This window comes from Cylas formicarius, unplaced genomic scaffold (genome assembly GCF_029955315.1).
Source record: "Cylas formicarius isolate icCylForm1 unplaced genomic scaffold, icCylForm1.1 PGA_scaffold_4__25_contigs__length_36172078, whole genome shotgun sequence".
NCBI lineage: Eukaryota > Metazoa > Arthropoda > Insecta > Coleoptera > Brentidae > Cylas > Cylas formicarius.
The window spans coordinates 21953431-21966407 of record NW_026844334.1 but is presented as its reverse complement, the minus strand read 5'-3'; the positions used below and the strand labels follow the sequence as shown (position 1 = coordinate 21966407).

The 12977-nt window shown below is 32.3% G+C and overlaps 1 protein-coding gene across 4 annotated transcripts in view; it reads right to left on the bottom strand.

The window, feature by feature from the left end:
- The window catches only part of LOC132700463 (homeobox protein Hox-C4), a 31561-nt gene extending 19132 nt beyond the window's left edge, over positions 1–12429 (bottom strand). For 3 of the 4 annotated variants that reach the window (XM_060667802.1, XM_060667805.1, XM_060667804.1), the window contains exons 1-2: positions 11689–12429; positions 3030–3062 (exon numbers count right to left, since the gene is read on the bottom strand). In XM_060667802.1, the coding sequence (XP_060523785.1) occupies positions 3030–3062; positions 11689–12406 (751 nt within the window). In that variant the 5' untranslated portion in view covers positions 12407–12429. The remainder of the gene's footprint in view (positions 1–3029; positions 3063–11688) is intronic. The other variant, XM_060667803.1, reaches the window with a different exon arrangement.
- Between the last annotated feature and the right edge of the window lie 548 nt (positions 12430–12977).

The following is a 12977-nucleotide window of genomic DNA, read 5'->3' as shown; positions in this document are numbered from 1 at the left end:
AACACATCTGTACAAAATTCTTGTCTTTGCCTTGAGTTTCTGCATTGGATTCAGCTAAATATAGTTCACTATTCACGTTGAAGCAGTATTCGTCTTTCTCAATAACAATTGATGTAAGAGTTTAAGATTGCACAGATAATTATCATACCGACCTTACACATCTCTATCTTAGAATAGGACACATGATAACTTTTGTATTTGTTTTTGACATTATTACTAGTCAAAACTACAAGCTAAAAGTAGGAGCTAAAACGGGCCTTAGATGAGTTCGTTTAACAATATATTTAACATTTTGTACAATATTTCCAATACGTCCCTCTGGCGCGATTTGCGGAATGGTTAGAAAGCTTGAATATTTGTTTTCTTAGATGTTTTTCTACTTTAATTTTTCTAGTTTGTTTCCACTGACCTTAATGAGTTTTGTAGGTCGCATTTTCAGTAGATATCAGCGCATAGTAATCCGAGAGCAACGTTAAATGCATAGAAGACCCAACTAGACGTAATAGTTAAGCAGCAAAGAAATCTACTCGGGAACCCGAGCGGATACCCTACAAAAAATTATAATTTATATATTATTCGTTAATTACTGCGAAATAGTATACTATCCAAGTTTGGTAAGCGACACTTTAGTCACGAATCTGTTTGGCAAGCGTTTAATGAACGAGTAACTGAAGAAGTTTATCAATTTGTGCATAATATCTACTCTTTCTTCGACCATTAGTTTTTGAGTAAATTTTTGCAAAGCAGCACGAATATATTGACGTGTGACGTGACCATCGGAACTCGTGAAAATACCACCAGTAGCCAAAATGAACAGTGCATAATAATAATAATAGGAAATTTATTTTACACAGTGTTTATCCCCCCAGTATAGTTAGTTGCTAAAAGGATTGAAAAGCTGAGTCAACTTTTAACATTGCCTGTCAGTTTTCTAAAATTTTGGTGCGAAGATGGGAGGCATTTATTAGTTCCTCTCAGATCACCAAAATATACATATAAAGTTAAAGAATAATTAAAAAATCATCATTAATATTTTTTAAAACCTTCGAGGTTTGCAGTAAAGACGTTATTTGAAATAATTTATTTAGGCATTCTATACTCACCTAGTTTCGATCTTGCTCTTCAACATTTAATCTTGAAATAATATTTATATATAAATAATGCTAGATATTATTAGGATATAACGCTTCAACTAATCCTTCGGTAACATGTGCTACCAAGTTGCGCTGCATAATGGAAAGAACAAAACGTTAAGGGCTATCTTGCTAGTCCGAATCTGTACAAAATTATTTATCGTTCGAATCTCGCCGACGAAGTTTGTGCCGCCGCCGCAGACTACACAGGCTCAATCAACAATGAGAATCATTTTTATTGTTAATTCAGGCTAATTAAATGTTATTCAAATATTTTCTGTTTGAGAAGCCGGTCACTGATGTTGGAAGGTGGTGACATGTTCGTGTGGTGACTTTACGGTTTATTCGGCTCTCACAATAATAACGCCGTTCGAGAAGCGGTTGTCGGCGGTTACATTCGGCTTCATGGGACTTTCTATTCTGGTTTACGATGTTAGCACCCGTTTTTCTCTTGATACCATATTCGTTAATGTTTGAAAACATCGAAACCGCTGCCTAGCACCCATCCAAACCAAACTCAAACCAAACAAAAAATCTTAAAACTAATGAACGAAATTTTGGCAACACGTTGGTGGATAATGGGAACAAATTTTGGCAAGTGCCTGTTATCCGGATATATTTTTTAACAGTGTTCTGTGCACAAAACAAAATTTAGGTACAATTTAATGGTTAGCTATTAAAGAATTGTTTGGTTGGTAGTTCCTCAAAATGACAGGTGTGCCATAGACACAGACACTGCCCGGTATTCAATTTCGAGAAAGTCAACAAATTTCTTTGAAAAATGAAAGTAAATGAATGAAATGCAATGACATAAATGGCATCCAAGGGCTGTGTAACTCCAAGAATATCATTGTGAAAATAATAAGATCAATAAATATTTGATTTTTTATCTTTCTTAAGAAACCGATTTCAGAGATTTCAAAATAACAATTAAGTCTTATCCATGGTCATTATTAGCAATTATAATTCGGGAAATTATAAAAATTCGCATTAACTTTCAATTGTTAATTATTGAGAGGAATTCTCAATTCATTTGATGTTTAGTTTTATTTGGTAGAAGCGTAACTTGTCTCTAGTACAACGAAGCCACCTAAAACAGATTTTAACTTATTCTAAAGAGAGAAGTCATTAGTCCTTGTGAAATGAACCGTTGTCGCAAGTATGATGTCTTAATAGGTCAAATTGTGGTCGTCCTATATAATTTATTATTATTGAGAATGTGTTTTATAATTAAAGAAAGTTTGCGGTTCGATTAAAAACAAAATAATATTATTGCCTATAAATTTTGTATTATAAATAAAAATTATTCAGCCTAAAGCTGTGTAAAATAGACGAATTGCCAGAGACAGTTTCTGTAAATAAATTCAAAACAAAAATAATGGTAAATACTAAGAGATTGTCAATTCCATTATATTTATTTTAGTTTACACGACGTTTGGGGCAGATATATCAATACCTGTGATCAAGTGCAAATCTGGAAGCACAAATAATGGCCTTAAAAACAAAAATTAGTTTTTACTGCGTTTGCTCAAACTCAAACGATAGAAACTCTAACAACTTGTCAAACTAGTCAAACGGCATTTAATTATGTTAGAATCGTTACATAAAAAAGCAACAGTAAATAAAGTAAAATTTGAGCTGAAAGGTTTTTATATTTTTATGTCGAAATTTTTATTTTATTTATAGAATTTTTCTGTTAAAAGCTATACAAAACGTTTTGGCGTGAAAGTATTAAGCAGTTATACAAGACCAGGAGTCCATGTTTCTTTATCATCGAACGAATTCTTCTTCGCTTGGGCAGGGCTAGACCCAGTTCCAATTTTTAATTCCGATATTCGAAAACATCCACTCCTGGTCTGGTATTAGTGAAGGTTAATACTATAAATAAAAACTTACTGCCATTAGCTGAAATTTCATTCGCGTTTGCAACTGGAAAGATAAAGACGAAAATAATTATTAAAATAATTGATGGTATTATTATAATAATATTTTTTACAGTACGTTTTTTATGCACATAAAAATTAGTATTGGTTATGGTGCAATTAAGCAATCTAAATGGAAGGTCAATAAATGACATGAGAGAACGATTAAAACCTGTTGAATGTTGTTAATTATCGTCAATGACAATTAAATTAAAGGCTGTCTCAAATAAACACATTATGGACAAACAGAATTAACGAGTAGCAAAATGGATTAAATTATAATACATGATGATATGATTATTTCGAACTTTTCGTAATACAGAATACATATTGATGAAAAGAATTAATAACATCGGTAATGAAACGGAAATATTTTGAGCCACTTATTTTCGCGCCTTTGTGTTTAAAATATTATGTAAATGCAACGAGAACTACCAATACGCATATTTATAAACGTTAATTTTATGCAGGTTGAAATTAAAACTACAATTTGTTAACAGACAATTTTGTAGCCTAATATTTCTTTTGGATAATTACTAAAAATTAAAAAAAATTGACGCCAGTTTTTAAAATTATTTTAATTCCTATTTTAGCGATTTTTCTTTTATATTTTAATTGACAAAAAATAAATAAAATAAAATTATGACCTCATTTATAACTCATCATTTTTGAAATTTTCTTTACACTTCTTTATCTCCTCTTGCTTTTGTTACATTAGCGTATCTCTAAGAACCGTGAAGTAGAGATTAGCCACTATTACGAATAAGAATTTCAAAATTCACTCAAAAAGGTAATTTTATTATAAGCCTAATGTTTGTTTTGGATTATTACTATAAATAAAAAAAATATTTTGACATCAGTTTTTAAAATTGTTTTAATTCCCATTTTAAGTATTTTTGTTTTATATTTTAATTGACAAAAAATAAATAAAATAAAATAACTTTAGACTTCCTTATCTCCAAAATAAATTAGAACTTAAAGTTCAGATTTTCACGAAATTATATATGAGAATTGTTTCGACAACACCGTGTCTTTATTTGATAAAAACAAGGTGTTCTCGAAACAATTCTCATGTGAATATATATAACTTCGTGAAAATCTGAACTTTCAGTTCTTATTTATTTTGTTAAATGGATTTTCATCAAGTAAAAACCACCTCAGTTCAATTCTGTATCTTCTTTTGTTTATGGTACATTAACGTATCTCTAAGAACCGTTATAAAGAAAAGTTATAAATTAATTGATCATAAAATGCCAAAATAAAAAATTCAAGTTAAAATTCCATGAGGCTGGGGGGCTTTTCCGTGAGGTTTGAAGCGTGTCATGTTTTGCTTATCAAATGTTCCCAGTACTTAAATATCGTCAGTTTATTTGAAAGGTCGACAAAAATAAGGCGAGAAATAAATCGCATGCAATTTATCTAACCAACCCGACAAAAGCGATGATACTCTCAAATTCTGAAGTGGTTGGCCTCTAATACCCCAAAACATAACCCGAATATCTTTTTGACGACAATGGGATGTCGTACAGGTCTTTCGAGTTAAAAGGCCAGACGGCTGTTAAAGTTACAAATTGGCAGCCATTAAGACTATAAAAAGAAATAAATTGGACGCACTTAAAGGCTGAAGCTTGAGGTTTGCTGAATGTCGCACGTTTGCAGGGTCTCAAAATACGTGAAAAATAGGGAACCATTTATAGGTGTCACAGCACGCATTTGCGGTTCTAAATTTCAAATTAAAAACACCACTGAGAGCTTAGCAACGAAACAAAACTTAAAGTTCAAATAAGAACATTTTCATTTTTTAGCTGGTGCGTTGAACCTTACTGACATCATGCTTAAAATTAAAACCTGTTCGTTTAAAATGTAAAAACAATAAAAAATATATTATTTTATTTTTAGTTTGATGTCCCACCAATTTAAACAATTCTTAAACTAGAAATTATAGGGAAAAAGTTACTAATTTATTATAATTGAGGCATTAATGATATAATTACGGAATAAATATATCGCACTTTAAAATTTTCGCTTTTTTCCACAAATTTATATTGTGCATCTTGTTAGGTTATTTGATTTGGCATTGGTGACAGATCAGTTTTTACTAGAATTATCTATTTCTTGTTGAATTAATAAGATGTGCTTCAAAGAAAAGGGAACAAACAAGTTCTGGTTTGTAGTTTGCCTAGTTTGATATGTGTACCACATTTTTATTTGCAAATTTGCGCTTTTGTGTAATAAGTAAATCTGGTTACTATTGAAAATAGAAATCAATTAAATCAAGTCACTATTAACATGATTGATACACACTACTTCGTTAATTTTAAGCCCGATTCTTGGTAATAAGAAAAACAAAGTCTTGTCTATTGATGTCAGTAAGTACATAAGAAATTGATTAAAATCCAGCCAGTCTTAGATTGTACTACCCGTCATGTTTTTATCTTTTTTTCCCATAATAACAAAATGTGGCGGTCACCGCTCTCTTTAAAAAAGTTATTTCGTTTCTTCAGTCATTGCCTATTTAATCGATTAGAAAATTGAGTCCTAGAACATGATTTCCAAAACATGCTCTCCAAACATTATCATATTTCGTTTCGTCTGTCCTATACCCTCATGCCCTATTCAACATCTCTCCGTATTATGTTTAAAAAACTACTTCTCGGGAACTGCTGTATTTTTTATTATCGTGTTTACTTATGAAGCAAACTATCAACAAAATTTATAAATTTGAAATTACTCTAGAAAAATGAGACAAAAATTCCAAATATTTTTCTCGCCGCCGTCATAAGACTCAAGATATCAATGACTTTTTAAGCGTTAATACATAACAAATATTTGAAAGATTATTTTTACTTAAAAGTCAAATTTTACAATAGAAAAGGAAGGATAGTAATGGGGATTGTTGTCTTTTCTTGTTCAGTTATGCAGATGGGAGAAGATGTGTTCTAGGATTTTGATACTTTATTTAGCAATACTACTTCAAACAATATTTTCTTTAAATAATATAAATAAAATAGATTATAACAATATTAGTGCAATCTAAATCAAAATCAGATAATACCCTATGTGTAGGCACCTCGATATGTTATTATATTATTTATAAAACAAAAGCATCTATTGCATTGCATTCATATGTAGGCTCGTATATAGATTACTGCAACTGTGTGCAATGCAACAATTTACTATTGCAAAAAAAATGGTTACCAATTATTATTAATTATCATATCAGAACACACAGCGCCTAAAAAAACATACCTGAAAAAAGGAAAAATGGTTTTATTATTTTACGTAGTATTGTGATAGACAAGTAGTATTATTTTTAATAAAATTATATGAGAGTAGTCGTTGAAAAATTACGAAATAACTAAATTATGTTGATTATTTCGGTAACTTTACTAATAATAATAATAAACTGAATTTTATCATATTAGTAACAATATTGATAATCCATGATCATCGGTGCTACTTTGACATTTAGTACTGGTTCTGGATCTCACCAGTCCATTATTACTTTTTCTGTATGTGTCATGGATTTGTTCTAGTAGTTGCGCTTTTTACGATATAACACATATTGCGAAACTATTTGCACCTATTTTCGTAATAAGTTTTGGTTAAGGATTTTGATATTGTCTCTCAAACCACTCTTAAATAATATTTTTTGCCAAGACCAAGTATAAGTTGTTTACTTCAAATTCTTGTATGATGCGCTGCCTCGTCGAATACAATTAATTTAATAGGGAGCAGATTGGTATCAGTTCTTCTTTTGCATACATTTCACACTTCATATTATCATGATATTCCAAATTTTTGACATGGAAGAAAAAATTGAAATAGCACCTGGAATAAATCCTGTTCAACAACCATCATGCAAAATAATAAAAATAAATAAAATAATTAAAAAAAAAAATAGCGAACATTTTGAAGCACTTCCGCTGGAAAATATCCACACTTCCTCGAAAAATACCACTGTTCTAAATTTTGATATGTCATTTTTGTATTTTTTTTCTAGAGAAAGACTCACGTTCTAATTAATTTTCATAAATCCTTCAAGTTTAATATCCAGAGTACCGCGTTTTTTTAGAGTTTCTTTCAAAGCGGGAAGAGATAAATTGGTTTTCTCCGAACATCCTCCCTCAAATTTTCAGTCTTTGGGTTTATTAGTTTACACTTTTTAATCTTTTTCGGTATTACGTTGAGTTTTGTTTTCATGCAAAATTTTCTGCATATCCCTTAAAACCATTCCCCTTAATTTTGCTGTTTCCTCGATATGCATTGTCAATTTTCCACTTTAAAGCAATTGCAGAAAATTGTTTTTTATTATTCATATTACCACTGAAAATTGCCAAAGTCTCCAAACTGAGACCTGTAATTTTGTTTTCATGTCAACATCGTATATACTTCTAACGAATTTTATTTGTCACCGTCAAAAATACTCAAAATATATCGCAACCACATGGTTCAAAAATGGAAAATGATTAAAATGATTTTACAAAATACCCGGTAACAAGCGATTTAACCGCATGAAATGCAACTTCTTTGACAAAAGCAAGAAAATCCCCATCTCGCTCTAAATATAATTTGCATCACAAAACTCACATTATATTAAAACTAATCGAAAGTATATACAAAAGTAATAAAATAGAAGCAAGAGTAAGTTCAGAGCTAACTGAGCCCATGGGTGTAACACAGGTATTAGGCAAGGAGACTTACTACGCCCCTTATTTAACTTATATTAGATGAAATAATTAGAGAAGTAAAAACAAAAAAAGGCTATAAAGAAATACAAATTGTGTGTTAAGCTGACGATACTGTATTGGTAGATGGGAATGAAGATGATTTGCAGAGATTCCTACATCAGTTTAATATAAATGCAAAGAAATTTAACATGAAAATAACTAAATCACTAGTAATCTTTAAAGAACCAATTAAATGTAAGCTGGAACTTCATAATCAAATCGTAGAGCAGGTAATGAACATCAAATATATAGGAATTCGACTATCATATGATAATAACATAAAGGATGAAATAAGAGAACTGCAAAGGGATTATAGCAGAATACCTAAACGACACGATATGGAAGAATAAATACTTAAGAACCAAAATAAAATCCCGCATATATAAAGCTGCAGTTTAACCAGTCACGACATATACCGCTGAAACAAGATCGGAACATCTAAGACTCAAAAATGCCTGGAAACAAATAAAATGAAAACATTAAGCAAAATAGCAGGGAAAACGCATATAGATAGAATGTCTGAACAACGGATAGTGAGGATAGCAAGAGATTAATCGCCTGCCGGTCGGAGGAGTATAGGACGCCCACGAAAAAGAGGGAACGACAACTTTTGATAAAAATTGCATTGAAGTAAAACAGGCAGAAGCACCTAATGTCGAAGAAGAATAAGAAAAAGAAGAAAATTCATATTGGCTGTTCCAGTTCGATAAATAGAGTGATACTAATACTAATAATAGTAATAATAATAGTATTTGTGGTTAAACGTTGCAGGGTAACATTTAAAACGACTATGATATATGTCAAATCCTCTATCACATAAAAACTAGTCGCGTGTCTAATGCGTATGCAAGTATTCACCATATCTGATGCCTAATAAATTTAGAAAGAATAAATCGCAGCAATTTATCTAATGCCATTGACAAAAAGAGACAAATATTTTTTCTTCGCCATCCTGAGGACGTCTCGGTTGGGCATAAATCTTAGTGCATTAGACTCGATTTATCTATTTCAACCAACGGGAATATAACAGGTACTCGTTTCAAACGTGCGCTCTTGAAAATATAATGCGACTAACTTTTTGACAACAATGGGATGTCGCACATAGACGTAAGGGACTCGTTCACATTATTAATTGGCTCCCATTAAAGAGAATATGTGACAGAATACCTTATGCGGATTAAATTACTTAACAATATAGATTATGATAGAATGGATTTCCAATAGTACAAAAAATGAAATTTATATTTATTTAATTTAATTTATTATAAAGTACATATTATTATTAAATAATGATAGATAACACTACAATTCCAAGATGTTATTTAAAACAATTTCATTAAATTAGATTAGTCAATTAAGAAGTGGTCCCGAAACATCGAATCGAGAGAGGGAGAATATCAAGTACTTTGCGAATACTGAGTCTGTATTGGAGAAACAAAATGTCCTCTTAATGTACAACTCGACGAACACAGAAAACACACAAGAAAGGGCGAAACATTGAGATCTGGAATAGCAGATCTTGCTTAGTTGAAGCAATGTAAAATGGCCAGAACTCAGTGACGTGACTGCCAAAAACACAAATTTAAAGAACCTGTTTTCAGAGCAATGATTTGAGCAAAGTCGAGCACGAAAAATATGGCATTGCAAGGAGCCTAACGGTGACATATCTTCAATTGAGACAAAGAACATTGCTCCAATATAAAGTTTATTAGGACTACCGCAGGTAAGTCATTCATTTGCTGTAAATTCATCCTAAAAACTGTTCTTTTGTTCTTGGTCTTTGTTTCAGAAAATAACGCTATTTGGATGTACCTACAAGAGAGGAATGAAAATAAAAATTAAAACATGCTAGAAAAAAGTAGCCATCATACAGATTCAGAGCTATAAGTCACATCAGAAGATACTGAAGAAGCTGACACTATAAGATCTGCCATAATAAGACTTTCTTTTATGTAAAGTGTGATTGGATTCTGGTTATCCTAAGATTTGCACTTAATTCACGAAATGATAATTTAATTGGTTTATTATTATAAAAATACATATTAACTACCTAACATGTCTAGATACTGCTATAATTGTTGCTTCTAACAATAAAAAACATATCGATTAAATACCAAAACTATCTAAAAATTTAGGTATGTCCTAAATTTCAATCGGCAACGGTCTGTGAATTTTCGATCTAAAAATATCAACCGTTTCAAACAATGTTGTTCCCCGTAACGTAAAAACAGTAAACGATCAACATCTTATGTTCAGAAAACAGCAACGTCACGGCGCAGGTAAACATAAATATTAATATTACACGTTTATTTTCCAATGACTGGCGAGAACTGTTAATAGGCAGTCTAGATTTTTTTAAGATCTTCGCTTGTCGTTCGGTAGACGGTTAATAACATTAGCTCGATGACTTATATTTTATTAAATTAATTTCGCTAATCCCTGAGAGACGGCTGAAAAAGTTGATGTTTGTTTAAGCCGCTTAATGAATATACGCCCAAATGCATATTGGTGGTGGGTAGAAGATATAGTGCTGCAATTAAAATTATGTATAATCGAACAGACTTTATAATAGTTATAAAGCTTTTAATAGCCACTCTTTTGTTAATATCTCCTGAATTTTGAAAGTTTCAATAATGGTATTGCGACTTATTTATACTTAATCCAAAAAATTTTAAACGTTCCTAATTATCTAGACATTAGATGACGAGGATCGGGATAAAAAATCTTTAATTTGCAGTAGAAATTAAAATTTTCCTCTGAAATAAATGCGACAACCCAACCTTTAAATTTTAAAGGTCATACGTACTTTATAATCATATAAGTGCGTGCATTTTTTTTTCGTTTTCGCTGTTCTTGTGATGTGATTTTGATAAGATAGTGGTGTTTTTTTATATTGGCACTTATTATGGAATTATGACACTCTTCCACATGTGGACTGGTTATGGGATAAATGGTTACACATCAGAACTAATTAGACTCCTTAGAACTATTATGCCTCCAAATTGATATATTTCCAATATTTTAACAGTAACGTTAAGAAGAAAAATAAATATATGTGGTGCCGAAGAGATTATCGAAAAAAGAAAATATCCTATTCTAAGAAGACCAACGACGAACGGACTGATTTCCACTTAAATGTATCAAGTTTAGTAAAATATTGGTTATCTGAGTAATTTTTATTTTCATCAACCTACAACCAAAAAGATATTCACTAGGAACAGAATGCTAATAGGCCATAATAAGTATTTTCGTTTATCTTTTCTTTGATATACGATATGGTACCTTATCCTCCAGAACAGTGCATGTGTCGAGTCTTATCTCATTCATGTAGAGATTGGCTTAAAATTGATCTTAAATAAAAATGAAGGAAGACGAATGGACGTTAGTTTCCAGTTGTTTGTGTTAGTTGTTTAAATATATTTTGACATATTTATTTTTTCCTTAAGAAAATTGGTATGCTGCAAATTTGTTCGTTCTTTTTTTCGCTATTCGAAATTAGATTTTAATAGTAGCCTTGCTCAAGTAAATTCTAAAATCTTATGTTATAAATCAATAAATCTTATAAATCTGATTATAAATATTATAAATCAATATTTGGGTATTTCACTGATATTTTCTTATTTTTTCTTTCTGAACATCTGCTTCTAAAACATTTTAAAAACATCTATTTTTTATTGCTCATGGTTTACACATTACCAATATAAATTTGCATCAATAAAAAAATTCTATATTAAGTGGTAATCCGTGGCTATTATTACATTAACTATTTTCCTTTAATTAGAATAAATATTTGATGTTTTGTTTTACATTCAGCTGGTCGCTAGGAATAAAAGCAATGGCGATGATATGAAAGATGTGATGGTGGTGGAAGAAAATATATAGTTAATGTAAAAATATACTTACAAGCTCCAGCCACATGCACCTTGCGCATCCATGGGTAGATCTGGCGGTCTCCATTTTCGTCGTCGTCATCGTCTTCGTCGTTGTTAGTGGAACTGCCTTGACCATCATCAAGTTCATCTTGTTCATCGGACGCATTATCTTCCAACCTCAGACCCAATTCCTGCAAGGAGTGTGCACCAGGCGGCGATCTTGACTCTTGTCCATGTCCAACAGAAGCTGGACTACATACACTAGAGTTCACGTCACTAGGTTGGGAAACGTTGGGCGACATATCCCCCAGATTTTGAAGAAGATTAGAGGAACTTGTCGTTGGCGGTTGCGGATGATTTGTTGGCAGGGAACCACAATTGAGCAGCTGACTTTGAGAGTCGTGTATTGGTTGAACCGGAGGGCGAATTTGATGAATTGGCGCTGCCGCGTGATGGAGTTGGTGATGGTAATAATTTCCGTAACCGCCATAACCCGAGTTAGATAATGGGACGCCGGCCGATCCATAAGTACCTGCTTGATGATGGTTGTGGTAGCCGTATTGCAAATGGTGCTGAGGTTGATTTAAATGGTGGTTTCCGAAAAAATTGTCCGTAGATGACGGTATGTAACTGCTTTGACTATATTCTTCACTTGGGGGAAACTTAGGATCCACCACGACCCCAGCCGAAATGTGCTGCGGCTGCTGATAACCCGAGACGGGGTTCATCAGAAACGAACTCATAGTCATTAATAATTTTTCCGGAATTCTCTAAAGGGCATGTATGTAGGAACGTTCGTTAGGGGCCGAGCTATCTTTCTCCCTCTCCAAGCCACCCGTCTACGCCCACTGTGTCCAATTAACTAACCACGTGACTTGCCGCGCTCCAATCGTGCGCTATGACGTCACGCACCATGATGGATGACGGGCCCGAGAGTGCGTGAAGTGGGGCGGAGTAAACACGCTGATAAACAATTTCATAAAATTGTGATTTTTGTATGCAAACAATCTTCGCTATAATTTTAATTTCCGAAAACTGAGCACTGTACGCTGAAGTGTTCAGATTTTCAAGAGATAAATAATCAATCGGTTATTTTTTTTGTCAACGACGACCAAAAATATATGCCAACTTTCACCACAATAGTCAAAATAACGCCACAAAACACACGTACAAAACGATTTTAAGTGAAAACGCGGAATAACAATGACATTATCTTTCAGGGGACGTCTGACGCAACTCACAAAAAGCCTGCCGCGCAAAGACTGGCCGCAGAGGTTGGAATAACGACTCGACTCGGACTTGGGAGACGTATTTTACTCC